The sequence below is a fragment of the Zingiber officinale genome, chromosome 1B (assembly GCF_018446385.1).
Source record: "Zingiber officinale cultivar Zhangliang chromosome 1B, Zo_v1.1, whole genome shotgun sequence".
In the NCBI taxonomy this organism is placed as follows: domain Eukaryota; kingdom Viridiplantae; phylum Streptophyta; class Magnoliopsida; order Zingiberales; family Zingiberaceae; genus Zingiber; species Zingiber officinale.
In genome coordinates this window covers 121,918,180-121,933,757 of record NC_055986.1, presented here as the reverse complement: position 1 = coordinate 121,933,757, position 15,578 = coordinate 121,918,180, and the positions used below count along the sequence as shown (strand labels likewise).

The window sequence follows — 15,578 nt, the reverse complement described above, 5'->3', positions numbered from 1 at the left end:
TATATATACACTCATGGACGTGAATAATTAATCATCCAAGAAAATTAAGTTTTTGATCATGTAACTTGTATTTTTTTTTTTCAATTTTAATCATGTTATAAGTCAATTTATGTTCTTAGTCTAGTAAATTGTAATATATTTCAATTTCAATTATTTTTCTCTAAAATTGAAATATTCCATTGGAAAATGTCCAATTGAAGATCAAAATGTTGAGTTATAAATTGAATTTGAGGATTTTGAACGCCACGGGACATTTTCCGATAGAAAATTTTAATTTAAAAAAAAAGATTGAAATTAAAAATTATTATAAGTTACTGGAATAAGAAGATAAATTATAACTTACAACAGGATTAAAATTGGAAAAGGGACAGTTACCAGACCGAAAACATAATTTCCTATTAATCATCCACTTAAAATTTCTCCTTGATGTAGCACTTCAAAAAGAGAAAAAGCATTCTTGGAATTTAAAATTATTTTGAGATTCCTCACTAAACTAAGACCAATTATTGGAGAATTCTTCAGATCATTCCCAAATTTATCTGATATTGTTTCGAATTCTGAAAATGTCCGGTGAGTTCGGGTAAGTGGATTGGATTTGGAAAAAGTACGTTTGTAAAATCCAGATAAACATTTTAAGTTCAGGAAACAAAAAGAAGTCTGATCAGTCGTGACATTGATCGAACATCCCACATGTACAAATTAAGCCATGCATTTTCCTGGGTTTTCTAACTCATTGTTACTCGATTGGAGTGTACGGAGAGTTGTGATGCGTTGAGTTCTACGTCCTGCAGATATTGCGTTTGGATTCTCTCTCTGTTGGCCTCCCACCACAGCTTAGCGTCCACCTCCCCAAACTTGTCTCGGCTGCAAGACACCATGAAACCGTTGCTCCCATTAATTAGCATCTAGCAGAAGGAAAGTGAAAAAGCAGAGTCTATGATCGACAAGGAACTCCGTGTATTGAATGATAACCTGAATCTCACACGACGGAGCTCCCGGCTGCCATCGGCATGCTCGCAGATGGTGATGTAGACGCCGGGCTCATCTTCCTCCACCCATTCCGTTATCTCGAGAACGTCGCTGGTGTTGCTAACGGAGACGGACCTCTCGTCTCTGGACGAGGTGGTGGTCCTCGATGCGTCCACCGAAGCGGTGGCTTCCTCCTTTGCACCGGAGGTTCCCGGCGCCGTCTCAGTCTCGGCGGCGGAGGCAGCGGCAGCAGGTGAATGAAGGCGATGTGGAAGGATGCGGGAGGTGGTTAGATCCGTAGGCGGCGGCGGCTTGTGCATGTCTCTGGCGGTAAGCTGCTCTGTGGCGAATGGCGCCTGATTGATGGGGCTTTCCCTTGTCGAGCCCACCCTCGACCACGTCGATTCTCTCTGAATATATAACAATCTATATGAAGCATCATCTCTTACGATACGTTACCCATGGTGTCATTCTACGACGATTGACTAACCTTGCCGTCGTCCGATCTAGCCGGAGTCTGGAGAGCCTGAGTGTTATAGCGCCGTACATTGTAAAGCTCCATGATCCTGTCGTAGTTCTCCCCCCACCATCTCTGTGCTTGCCACTTATTAAACATCTCCTGACTGAGAAGAAATTACACATTCGATCGAATTTATTAAGCAAGCGTGCAATAATTAATTGGGACGACGGGACACGGATAGAAAAAGTTCGTAAGAATAAAACCTGAATCGAATGCGTTTGAGTTCGTTTCCGGCTTCTCCAGGGAGAGAGACGAATGTGATATGAACGCCGGGCTCCACTTGAGCAATCCACTCCTTGGGTTCGTCAATATCGTCTTCCACCACTATATCCTCTTCGATACCCCCACTCCACTTGCCTCCACACCTCCGCTGCTCCTCTTTCATGCTCTTAGTCGAGTCCCACGCCGCTGGCCTCGCAGTTGCATGGCCTGCCCGCGGCTGGTTGCTGCAATACGCCAAGTCTTCGTAAGTATAGGCGCCATGCTCCTGCCGATTGCTATGACGGTGGCGGAAGCTCCTGCTCCTGAATGACGAGGAAGAGGACGAGGTGCTTCCGCCTCCTTTGATCTGACGGCTTGATCCGGAAAACTTTAGGACCATGTCCTTTATCTGCGCATATAGTTCGAGTTACGGTATATAAAATTAACATGGTTAGAAATTACTACAACAAAGGAAACACGCTAGCTGTATGTTTATCAACAATACTTCTGCGCTAAGTTATTGTTCTTAATGAACTAGTCTATGGCTACCAATGAATTGACATTAACAATTCACGACTGCCAAGGGTCCACAGAAGTTGATTCGCAGGGAATTGTGATTTGTACAAAATGTTTATAGCAAAGAGCTGGATCAATTTTGAAGCCATATTTCATTCTCCATCTAATTAAATTAATAATTAATACAATCTGATGCGGTGGAGATGACAAGCCCACGGGACATGACCCGGTTAATATGTAGTGATCAGATGGCATGTTTTGGGACTGGATCAAACTGCATGTGGCATGTCAATGGCCGAGCCGACTCTATTAGCCAACTCGCCAACCTCCTAACTTTTTGACCCGTCTGAGCTACTAATCAACTCGATCAGTCGAATCACTGACCTCCCAATTTCATGAGCAGTTTGATTTGCTAAGCCAACTCGATTAGCTGAGTTGCCGACCTCCCAAATTCCTGAGAAGTCTGACCTGCTGAGCTGACTCAATCGTCACCAACCTCTTGACTTTTCGATCTACCGACTTGTTGTATGCTGAGGTAGATAGGGGACATGATCCCCATTTGCCCATGATCTCTTGATCACTCTCCCATATGTTCTCCTCCCTCTCCTCCCCGTGATCTCTATGGGTGTCACTTTTATAAAAATGAAAGGTATATGCTCAAAAAAGGGGTTCTCTAACTCAACATCTCTTAATTAATTTGTTCCTTTTGATCGAAACACAATTGATGCGCCCCGCCGTATAGGTGACTTCCATATAAGATCAGGAAGTTAATCTTCCAATTAACGTGGTAATTAAAGTCTAAGGTAGGTCTATCTGAGCGAATGACCTATCAAAACATCATAGACCACCATTCAATCGAACAACCCGATTCCATTGGTTATGCTCCCTTCGTATTTCACTTTGCTAGCTCGGAGAATCCTCAACTTACGGGGCTCTATTCTCCTACATCGTTCCGAGTGGATCTTCGACTTATGGGGCTCTGCTCCTCTACATCGTACTCACGGAGCTCTGCTCCCCTACATCATCTTGTTTGGGTCTCCGACTCACGGGACTCTACTCCCATACATCGTCCCGATCGGATTTCCGACTCCCGGGGCTCAAAACCATCAACTCCCTGTTGGATTAGGCCAAGAAGGTCCAATGGGTCTTTCGACTCAAGAGTTCATTCCATAATTAATGTTGCGCGTGGAATTATCGAAGGCACGCGAGACTATATCTTTGTAGAGAATATAGGATATAAGTAATGTATGAGTAATGAAATTGCACAATATCACAAAGATATACGAATTTGACATCTCTTATTTTGATATGATATTTAATTAATGTGAGAATTATAAAGGTATTATAATTCTTCTACTATTAATCTTCCAAATTTATTTCCATTTCATTGATTTGAGTATCGAAGTGATTGTACCATGAATCCCTTGACCTGCTTACTAAATGCTCTTTCTTCCTCCTCCTTGTGATCTTATAGGTGATCTCCCTTCGAGGTTTTTTCTTTCGAGGTCTTTTTACAGTCAACTTTAAAGTCATATCGTTGGTGGTCCAATTTTCATCGATTTCAGACGAGATCAATGATGATGACTTAGGCATCGGAATAGTTTCACCGGGATAATATCCGATGAGCTCTTTGATGTTTATTACTCTCTATATGAATCATCACGTTATGAGAAGAAATTTAGGAAAAGATCTCAACATCATCGTTTTTTATGCCATGGTGGACTTCTTCTACTGCCACGTCGCATGATGGTGATGAAATTTCTAGACGGGAACACTATCCATTAGTACAATGTATCCTCTCATATACAAGGAGAAGACCAAAACACCTAGTGTATTGTGGCAAAAAAGGTGAAACGCTCGTCCCCAGTGCTTCCGTCGTACCCGACCCAAGGTCATCACGAGGGAGGTAAATCACAGCATCCGAGCGAGCATATGACGGACAGGGTGTAATACGGGGATACGAGATTTATTTCTCAGCTGCCCCGAGGATCGACCCTGCGACCTCATTGTGGCAACATCCGTCACATACCAACTCGGATGACCTGCGTATGAACTAGCCGAAGATGAAGAGAGATGACAAACCCACCTTTAATTAGCCTATCTCCTAGGATGGATTTGATACCATTACCACGGAGTACTCTGTTTAACTCAGTGGAATCCATTTGGGGTGGGGAGGAAAATTTTACGGAGCGCTACGATAGCTTAAATCATCAAGGTTATCCGACGTCACCCATGCTCCTATTCTGCTCGCCATTAAGCTATTGGTCTTATTCATTCTGAGTCTTTGGCTATGTTAGTGTATCGGCTTAACTAATGTCTATGATATGCGCGTGAAACAATTGTTAATCCTGATCGACCTCTCCTTTTCATAGTGCAACTGCAAGTTATGTAATGATCGTTGCTTCCTACTTAAGCATCGTATTGTTTTGTATACTTGAAGCCACCAGTTGTATCTCTGACGCCAGAACAGATCAGAGTCGGAGAAAGCCATCTCTGCTCTGTTCCTTCCCTGGCGCCAATCTTCCTCGTCGAACCCAAAGGCTTGCTTTCTCTCAAGCTCTTCTCTTGAGAATTAAAGAGAACAAAACATAGCTTGCTACTCAATCCATGCACCTCAGAAATACGACAAATCACCCCCAATTTTTAAAATTACCAATTCACACCTAGTGTTCATTTTCTATAAGACTCTTCCTGAGGTTTCCTCCGTCCTCAGGGAGGTAAAGAAAGGAGTAATTTAAAAAATAAATACTGCTGCATGGTATTTAAAAGAGTTAGATGTGTGATTTAATAAATTGGCGAAATGGTTAATGAGCTTTAATTAATTTGCAGTAAATGAACTTGTAGAACAAATTCGCATGCAATTGATAAATGTGCATATGATTACTTAAGACACGGGAATAATGTGTATTTTTTTTCAAGGAAAAAAAACATCACTCTAATGTACTGGCCTGTGAGGTGAGGCTTTTCACGGTCTCTTTGTTGCTCGGAGTGGTCGCCGCGCGCGGGCCGTCTTCTCCCTCCTCGTCAGCGTCCTGCTTCGCGCACGCAATGCAGGCCAACATCGATCTCCTCCGCCGAGAGCGACGTCGCTTACTTTTTGCCCTCTCCTACAGCTGCACAACTACCCCTGCAAGATCCGGCGTGACACTATTCATCAAGCAGTTATATGATGCCGACTGCTGAGGAGGATTGGTGAAGAAGCGACGTCGTCGTCGGTGTCTTATAATAAAGCCCAACCCAGAGGCCTGGCCTCCCCCAATTTAATGATGCTGTCGGTTCTCGAAACGCAACAAAGAAAATATATATCCATATATATCATTGGGCAAGTAAAGCTTCAGTAAGAGTTATTCCTTCATTTACTTGCCAGTGCGGCATGAAATAGAAAGACAGCTCGGAATGGATAGTAAGTAGTAAATGAAGATACCGACTGCTTACTCTCTCGATCGTCCTGCGTTGTTCCTTGCTCGGTGGGTTCACTTCGTATCACAATTATCTTTTTGTATGCCTTCTATAGTCGATTGAAATTGCTGTTGGCCGTGACAACAAATAGAATGGATCAATTACTGCCACAGTCAATGACTTCGCCTCAAGACGATCACATAGAGACTGTTTCTTTGAATTGTTTGGCTTAGCATAAAAAGAAAAATCAAGTGAAGAATGAACTGGTTAGGATTCATATGTAGTAGAAGCTAGCGGAATATAAGGAAAATGACAAAAAAAACAAATGATGATTTCGAGGCTCTCACCTAGATTAAATTGCTGTAGCATTCTGTTACTATGTCTTCTTTGTTTTCTTTCGACCATGGAGAGCCCAATGCAAAGCTAGCTAGATCTCATGCCGAAACAAGCCAGCCGGTACGTATTTGTGTTCTTGTCACTTACCACGTAGTTGCAACAGCGAGAGACGCTGAGAAGTAGACTTAACGGATCCCCTGCTGCAGAGTGCAGACCCTCTATCAATTTATTGGCAAGAACTAATCACATAGGCTGCAGTCTCCAAGTCAGGGTTATTATTTATTTCCTTTCGATCTTGACCGCTGTGGCGCTTTGGATTTGCACCTGCTTTTCCTCTCTGTTCAGGTTCTGTTCGTAATGCGAACTTCCCACAGATTCGAGAAGCTCCTGCAACTGCAAGGCTGCAAAACGTCACTGAAAATTGGGTTTAGAGATAGAACGTATAGACTCTTTTACTTTTTAGGATGATTTTTAAAATGCTTTGACTAGTTTTAATTTTTTTTGGAAATGTTAATAGAGGAAGGGTATTTTGATAACAAAATAGTATTTTGATATTGATCCGGTTTGGAAGTTGAGAAGGATGGACCACTGATGATGTGATATTTGTGTTGATCGTGAGGAGACTTCGAGCTAGAAATCAAAAGGAGGGGGTGAGCTATCCCCGTCGTTGGAAGAATCTGTAAATATACCGAGCTTGTTCCGGCCTTGCACTCCGACGTTTGAGGTCGGTCCTAAAAATATAATAAAAAGTGGGCTAAATAGGTGATTAATGGAACATATGAGAAATGGACGAGAGACCTATACCCTGACCCAGGGGTACCCTTGGATAGATCATTGAGATGGTCATAACGTTGGTCGTAACCGTTCAAATCGGTTTCCGATGATCTCATGTATGAAGAAGATGAATAGTACAAGAGATTAAATAACAAAATAAGTGTATGCTGCTCGGAATCTCTTTTCTTTCTCTCCCTCTCCTCCTCTTCCTTTTTTTTTCTCTCTCTTTAGCGTGCAAGGCAAGACTCTTTATGAAAGGGGCATGTCAAGACAAAAGATATCAGAGGATAAGATTATCCCTGTTTAAGTGTCATAGGTAATGTTATCCTTGTCTAAGTGTCAGAAGATTCTGTGTAGATAAAGATGTCATAGGTCATGTTACCCCTATCTATGTGTTAGCAGATAAGACAAAAGGTTGATGGGCTTATCAGTCTAATGAACTTTTAATGGATTGACTTGATTATGCTCTTCCAGATAGATTGGTCAATTGAATGTTCTACTTGGCCAGGAATACTGGCCAGTCGGATGATCTACTTGTTAGGAAAATTGGTTGGTCGGATGCTCTATTAGGTAGACTGGTTGGCTTGACTCTACTTTGATAGGCAGACAAGTTGGTTTTAGAAAAGTGCCGAGCGACTCTAGTCTAGGTAAGCCTGTCGGGCGGCCCTATCTAGGTAGGTTTGTCGGACGACCTTTGTGGGTTCGCGGATTGGCCAGTCGGGTTGACCCTAGCGGGTTGGCCGATCTAGTCGGCCCTGACAAGATGGTTAGTTCTATTCTACTTAGCTAATAAGACTGGCCGATTTTAGAAGAGTGGCTTAGGAGAGATGGTCTAATCCGGAAGAGAAGATCATTGATCCTTTCAAACTTTGACCTAACTCAACATGTCATTTTAATTCCTTTTACATCCTTAACAACTTCGAATGCTCGCCGTATTAGCTATCATCAAACTTAAAATTATTTTTAAAAATCAATAAATGTTATGAGGCATTTTGAAGATTTAACTTAAAAAAAAAATTAGCGAGTAGCAATCATAAGCGTGTTTAATAACTACGTTCACGGGGACTTTACCAGCCTTATCGTTGTTTGCAGCAAAGCGAGTCGCCGTGCATGCTCTGCAGCTGCTTTTTTTTCTTTATTATTATTTTTCTTTTTTCTAGTCTTCTTGTTCGTTTACGAACTTTATTTGACGATTAGGGCTCGGCTTTCCTATACGTTCTATCTCTATGTCTCTGCTGCTGTCAGCGATGGCCAAGTTTGATTGATGATTTAGTTTGGCTTGCTTTTGCTTTTCTTATTTCATACATGCATAGATTAATAGATAGATGCAGCCAAAGATTGTTTTCTGAAGCTTCCTTTCTTAATTATCGATCCCACTTGACGCAGAGATCCGGATAAGAGAAAGAAGCTTGTCTTCTAAGAGCGAGCATGAAAAAGCGCGGTTTACATGTGTGCCAGTGACGCTACTAAATTAAAGAAGTTTAGTTCGTCGCATCTCCATACTTCAGCGTCCTCGTTTCTTTTTTTCCTTCCTTTATATGAAAGCTAGAAACTATGCCTCAAGTACTTGATGATTTGAACATAAAGCACACTGTAAGAAATGTTCTTTCTTTTAGTTTTTGATTAAAGAAATTCTTTCTTTCTTTCTAACTTCGAAACGGATTCGCCCGATAAAGAAAGGTAGAGACGCTGTTCTTTTTGGTGTCTTATGCGAGTTGATATGATCCTATTAAAGATGGGTCAAAATAGGGACAGCGGTTTATATGGAGGTTAATATTAAAATAATCAAGAGCCCACAACCATAGATCAGGTGAGGTTGACCGAATGAGCCTCCAACGTCGGTTGAACGTAACCATTTGAATGATCATCCTATGAAAACTTGCGACTAAGGTTAAGAAACAAACAGTAAATTTCTCGGCCCACCGTTATTATCCCTGCCGATCGGACGACATGTCCGATCGGACAAAAGGTAGCCCCTGGACAACAGGAAAGCATAGTGAATGACAGGCCGATAGCTCTGATCAGTACGACTGAGCTGGGACATCCCTGCTGAGCGATTTCTGGTCGGCCAATAGTAGGATCCACCTACATATCCCTTCATACTCTTTTGGAAGTTTATATCGTCGACAACAAAGCATGTCCAGCATGCAAATTGTACTTTGGAAGCTTCTAACCTATTATATTAGAGATTTGCATGTCCGTTTAAGGAAAGCTATAGTCAAGGACACTTTTTAACTTATTTTTTTCTAGGGCGCTTGGGAAAATATGCACATACTTTGGGATGCGTGCACAAGCATTAAGGGGCACTATATAAGGGGATCTTGATTCATAGGCAGAGGTATGCGATACTTTACCATTCAACACATTCATTGTTATAGTTTTTCTATTATTCTCCACTGAATCGAGGACTGATTTGAGTGTCAGAGGGCTAACGTCGGAAACCCCTTCCTTGTTGGTTGCTACTCGGAATGCCGTCCTAGTTCCCCTGTACAAAAATTTTGTACAAGCATAGAACTTTCCTAGCTACCCTTGTGCTCTACTGAAGTTCAACTTGGATTGCAAACAGAACTTAATATTATTAATCCAAGTTGTCCTTCAGAAGTTAAATTTGGATTGGGAACAATGCTTAACATTCTTACTCCAAATTTAACCGATGTGTTCTTCTTAAGTTAAACCATATTACAGAAGTTGATCAAATATCCATTTCAAGGATCGACTTCCAGGTCAAATATGATGAGGCACATGACCTTCTTGGGTATGGGAGCATCCACCACTGTCTAGATAAAGCCTTTTAAAGAAATCGGATATTTAAACTTCTTAAGTAACCTAGGTTTAACTACGAAGATCTCAATAGAAGCACAATATTGAAACGAAAAATCGATTACAAAAACGATAACTAAAAAATCGATATCCTCTTGTGTTTGGTTTTTCAAGATCTATACAAAAGATGAACTAGTTATGATGCGGAATTAAATAACTAGTTATACCTTTTGTAGCTTATAGACCTCATGATCTTCTATTATATTTCTCTTCTTATCTCGGACGTCATGTGGGCGACGATCTACCAAGACGAGACTCCACCAAAACCTTCTTCTTCCTTCCAAGTTTCGGCCACCAACAATCTCCTAGAAATGAAGAATTTCGGCCACCAACCAAGCTCCAAGGAATGCTAAGAAACAATGCATCCTATCTCTCCTTCTTCCTCTAACAAGATCCGACCACAAACAACTCCTAGAGATGAGATGTCGCCGGCCACCAAGGAAGAAGAATAGGGGAAGAAGAGGGTAGGCCACCACTAAGGAAGAGAGGAGAGGAATAATAGATGTGTTGTTGTGAGGTGAGACACCTCTACCCTCTCTTTTATATTCCTTGGTCTTGGCAAATAAAGAAAGTTTTAACCATAATTAAAACTTCCTTATATTCTTTTCCAATGTCTAAGAAGGAAAATTTAATTAAAACTTCCTTATAAACCTTTAATGGCCGACCCCTACCTTGTTTTCCAAACAAGGAAAGTTTTAACAAAAAATAAAAAATTCTTTAATTGTTTCCGGTAAGAAATTTTAATTAAAAAATTTCTTTCTTTAAATCCCTTCATGGTTGGTTATAAAAGGAAATTTTTATAAATTAAAATCTCTCTTTTAAAACATGTGCATGGTTACAAAAAGGAAAGTTTTATAAAAAATTAAAATCTTCCTTTAAACTACAAATAAGGAAAGATATCAAACATTTCTCTTAATCCATTGTAGAAAGCTATAAAAGGAAAGATTTATAATTTTAAAACTCTCTTTTAAAACTACGGCTTCCACATAAGGAAAGATTTAAAATTTATCAAAAAAATTAAAACCTTCCTTTTAACTACAAATAAGGAAAGATATCAAATCTTTCTCTTAATCCTTTGTAGAAAGCTATATAAGGAAAGATTTATAATATTAAAACTCTCTTTCAATGTGAATGTGGTCGGCCACCCTTGCTTGGGCTCCAAGCTAGGGCCAGCCACAACTTGAACCCATCTAACATTGGTTTGGCCGGCCCTAGCTTGGCTTGGCCGACCACCTTAAGGTGGGTAAGAAGTTGGGTTTGGTGGATATAAGACTTTATAAATAAGAGGCTACAATAGGGACCGAAAGGAGGAATTGATTTTGGTCTCCCGATGAGCTTGAGCTTTCCGTGTTCGCCCCGAACACCCAACTCGAGTTCATCAATAATATCTCATTCCACTAAAGAATTATTATTGCACTACCGCACCAATCCCATATTACTATATGAGATCCTTCTTATCATGAGTGTGTTAGTCTCCCTATATTTAAGATATCGAATGTCCATTAATTAAATGAGTTACTGACAACTCACTTAATTAATATCTAGCTAAGAGTAGTACCACTCAACTTCATTGTCATGCTGGACTAGGTCCACCTGCAGAATTTATATGACAATCCTTATGAGCTCCTCAAGGGTACATCATCAACCTAGACTACTAGGACACAGTTTCATTCTATAATCAACAACACACCATATAAATAATATCATTTCCCAACTTATCGGGTCTACTGATTTAACGAGCTAAATCACACCCTTTGATAAATCAAAGAAATAAATATTAAGTATACGTGCTTGTTATTATATCATGATTAAGAGTACACACTTCCATAATAACAAAGGTATTGTTCTTTTATATAGTTAGTATAAAAAGATATTATCTCAAATGGTCCTGCTCAATACACTCATAATATACTAGTGTAATTTATTAGTCAAGATAAACTAATACCTAATTACACTACAACCACTCCAATGATTTGTCTCATTCCATCTTGGTTATGAACAACTGTTTATAATTTATAAGGATCTGATAACATGAACTTCTGTGTGTCTCCTCACACCATGTTATCTTCAATTTAAATTCAATGGACAACTACACTTCGCGTAAATGTAAACATTTGACCAATGTGATTTTAAAATGTTTATACAAAAAGCTAGACTTTTAGTATACACTCTAACACCCTTCCTGGCCCGACACTAACGCCCTTGGTTTTGCAGGACAGTGAGGAGTCTTTATCTAATCAACCGCAAAGCCATGTACTCAGCCTATCGTCTTCTCCGCTTTCAAACAGGATCAAGAGGAAAAGAGAGAAGATAGAGAAAGAAATGCTCAGCCTTGTTTATCTAAGTTTGGAGAGAAATGAGGGAGAGATGAAAAAAGAAAAATGCAACTACAAACTCACCCAAGCTCACTCTCACTGCCAATGGCAAACTATGACTCATGGCTCACTCATCTAGGGCGGTAAATAAATCAAACATTCATGAATAAATTTAGTGTTCGACTTGGTAAGAGTTTATTTATGTTCGTTCAATACAAATAAGATCAATTAAATAAATAAACTTGAATAAATTTAAAGATCATTCAATATTCATCGTCAAATTTAAAGATCGTGGCCAAATGTAAAAATCAGTCGAGATCTCAAATTTGGCGAAATTCATCGCAATTTGGTGATGACTAGGATTTGTTGCCAAATTTAAAGATCTTCATCAAAATTGGTTAGGATCTCAAATTTGATGACAAATTCAGAATTTGTCACAAATTTGGTGATGATTTCCAATTCATCACCAAAAACCCTAACTTAACAACCCCCACCTCCAAATATGCCTAATCATCTAACTCCCCCAATCCCTTGAAATACCTCCAATAACGGCGACTATGATGGCAATGAACGAGAGCTTGAAGAGGTGTGGCGGTAAACCTCCTCCCCTCTCATTTGCCCTTCTCTCACCAGTCGGATTTGGCCATGAGGTGTAGCTGTTGGATAGAGACGCATGTGAGGGGGGGGGGGGGGGGGGGGGAATCATGTAGTTTTAAAACTTTTTCTTTTCATTTTTGAAAACAAAGTGCACAGCAAAAATTAAACACAAAAATGGAAACTCGATTGATTTTATTTGGTTCAGAGCCTTCGGCGACTCCTACTCCAAGACCCAGGTCCCGCGGATCTATCAATGGGTAATCTACTAATAACCTCTTCCGTAATGACTAGAAGAGGGGATCAAATACAATAAAAAATCAGGACAAGTGTAACATGCTACACTTTTCTTTTCTGTAAAAATTAAGTACAAAAAGAACTTCATTATCCAACACCTTCGAAGATGATAGGATCAGACTCGATGTTGGACGACTTCTCAGTAGTAGTCGGGTGCAGTAGTATCGTAGCAGAGCAACAACACGAAGCCGGAGTAGTCGGAACGTCAAACGGAAGCGTAAAATCTTGTGGAAGACTTGTTGTCAAACCTTGGTCGAATGCCTCTTTTATAAGAGATGGAAGGCGCCTTCCATAGCACTGAAGGCACCTTCCATTAGCAAACTTTTATCCAGACAAATTTTTTCCTTATCGTCGATGAAGCCTTCTGCCTTATTCGACTGAAGGTGTCTTCCAAGTTCCCAAAGGCACCTTCCATGAACAGTACTCAAGGCATCTTCCATCGCATGGAAGGCGCCTCGGGTACTGTTCACCCAACACAACTTGTGTTTCTTTTATCCTGTAAGTTTATGTTAGTCTAAACCAAATAATAACCTGCAAAATAAAGTTATCATAATAAATATAGTATCAAATAGTAAATAGATCCTGTCTTTCCAAGACCAGAATCTAGTAAGAGTCTAAATTTAGATTTTTGAAATAGACCTAAATTAGATTGACACCTACTGTCCCTTCAACCGGGACGTGTCATTACTGAGTTACTCTCCTCTAGTGACTTACCTCCACTTACCAAGTGTTAAGTTACCTCTTTGACGTCCAATTTGACCCACTAGGTCTTCCTGCCAGAATCACACATCCGGACTTTGCCCATCAGAATCAAACATCCCGATCTCCAATCAGAATCACACATCCAGACTTCAACCCATCGGGAATCGAACATTCCGACATCCTGGCAGAATCCCATATTTGGACTTCCTGTCTGGTGTCTGGTCCTCTTGACTCGTCAAGTTAGTCAACCCTACACACTTAGTAAAAAGGGTAGATCATTGATGCCAACTGCACGAACAATCTCTCCCTTTTTATGCAATGACAACTTGGGTTAAAGTAAAAAAAAAATATATGCAGAAAGAAAATAGTAATAACATGATTCAAGAGAAAAATTAAGTAATTTTAATTTTATTTCCTCAATCATTTTAGGGTTAATTTTTTGTACTTAACCCTCCCCCTTTAGTAGTCATAAAAAAAACATACCAAATTATGAAAATTATAAATACACAAGCATAGCAAGTAATAAAATTTTCAAAGTAAGCAAAAAATTTACAAGTTTATTGTAGGGAGGAGTTTTAAAAAAAAATTCAAAGTATTTTGAAAGGAACTTGCAAAATTTTCAAAAGGTTTTTGAAACAAGGTTTGAAAATTTCATGTACTTTGAAAGACATTTTGCAAGTAAATAAATAATTTTTTGTAAGAATTTTGTAAAACATATTTTCAAAGAAATTTGTCTAAGCAAAATAACATTGCAAACATTATAAAATATCTTTTAACCAAATTTTAAAAAAGTTTGTCAAAGATACTTTTTAAAGTGAAAAAATAACCTTTGCAGGAGTTTTATAAAACTTTTCAAAGTGTTTTCGAAAACATCTTTCAGAATATTTTTAAAGTATTTTTAAGCAGTTTTTCAATGTAATTTTCAAAACACTTTCATTTTATTTTTCAAATTAGATATTTTCAAAACACTTACATGGGTTTAATATCTAGCATATGTTGGTGCAAGGTGCATCAGAATCGAACCTGAGTTTTGACGTTATCAAAGATTCAAGTTAAGTCTTGTTGTGATCTAACACGTTAATTAAGTGTGTAGAATGTTTACTAAATCAGAAAAGTCTTAGAATATCGTGGAAGCCAGGCATGAAGTCCAAGTGGGTCGAGAGGACCTGATACTTGTTAGGGAAGCTCGATAAGTCTGGAGGACCTGGTATCGAGAGGAAGCCCTTGTGAGTCGATCCAATGCTAAACGATAAAGTCCAAACAAGTCTGGAGGACTAATGTTTGGTAGGTAAGTTAAGGTAAGCAACTGGAGAGGAGCAATGATGAGGTCGTGTTTCGGAAAGGAACAACCTTAGGTCACTGAGCCAACTGAAGAAATTGAGAAGGTTTCCAAGTTGAAATTAAGACAGTTTTACTGTCAACTACTACTCATGCATCATATATTACTGCCCTAATTTTATTTTATAGGAATATTTGTTTAACTCTATTTTGTATAAATTAATTTGATCGGTTGACCGAACCCATGGATCAATCGACTGAACCAGGTTGATTCAGACTAGAGATCAGATCACACCAAAGCAAACATGGAAGCTAGGTCGATCGGTCGACCAAACACAGGGATCGGTTGACTGAATAATTAATGCATTAATGGAGAATTAAAGGTGAATCTCGGTGAATAGGGAAACCGCTCTGTTCTGTCAACCGATAGGAGGATCAGTTAACTGAAAGAATCAGTCGACCAAACGGATTTTGAGTTGACCGAATCTAGCTTATAAGAGGACCTCAAGATCTGTTCTATAGTGACAACTCTTTGAATATTCCTCTGTCGCATTCTGCTTGTGACTCTACTGTTCTGTGCCACAACTCCACGTGCAAGCTATAAGGCTGAGAAGTGCTGACTCACTTAATCATCTACTCTTTGTCGGTATATTTTATTTGTAGCTTGCGTTCTTACAAGAAGATAGCAGTGTGTTACTATCATTCTTTCATTGTACGAATTTCTTCTTTCCGAAGATTTCGGGAAGAAGAATTATAGTGAATTTTCCAACAGTGTGATCAAGGATCGCAGGTCTTGGAGTAAGAGTCGGCATAAGTTCAAAACCAAGTAACCACCCAAGTCACCTATCTTTCTTTTG

At 39.6% G+C, this 15,578-nt stretch overlaps 1 protein-coding gene across 2 annotated transcripts; it reads right to left on the bottom strand.

Moving 5' to 3' along the window:
- Positions 1-641: 641 nt before the first annotated feature.
- Positions 642-6,348, bottom strand: LOC121993298 (protein Brevis radix-like 1). 2 transcript variants are annotated; one of them, XM_042548006.1, is made up of 7 exons: positions 5,953-6,348; positions 5,631-5,833; positions 5,155-5,333; positions 1,693-2,099; positions 1,460-1,592; positions 973-1,379; positions 642-864 (listed from the first exon to the last, which is right to left on the bottom strand). In XM_042548006.1, the coding sequence occupies exons 3-7, from the start codon at positions 5,266-5,268 to the stop codon at positions 726-728; spliced, it is 1,200 nt and encodes a 399-aa protein (XP_042403940.1). In that variant the 5' UTR covers positions 5,269-5,333; positions 5,631-5,833; positions 5,953-6,348; the 3' UTR covers positions 642-725. The 2 variants fall into 2 exon arrangements, with proteins under 2 accessions (XP_042403940.1, XP_042403939.1); XM_042548005.1 differs by having other exon boundaries at positions 5,642-5,833.
- Positions 6,349-15,578: the final 9,230 nt, after the last annotated feature.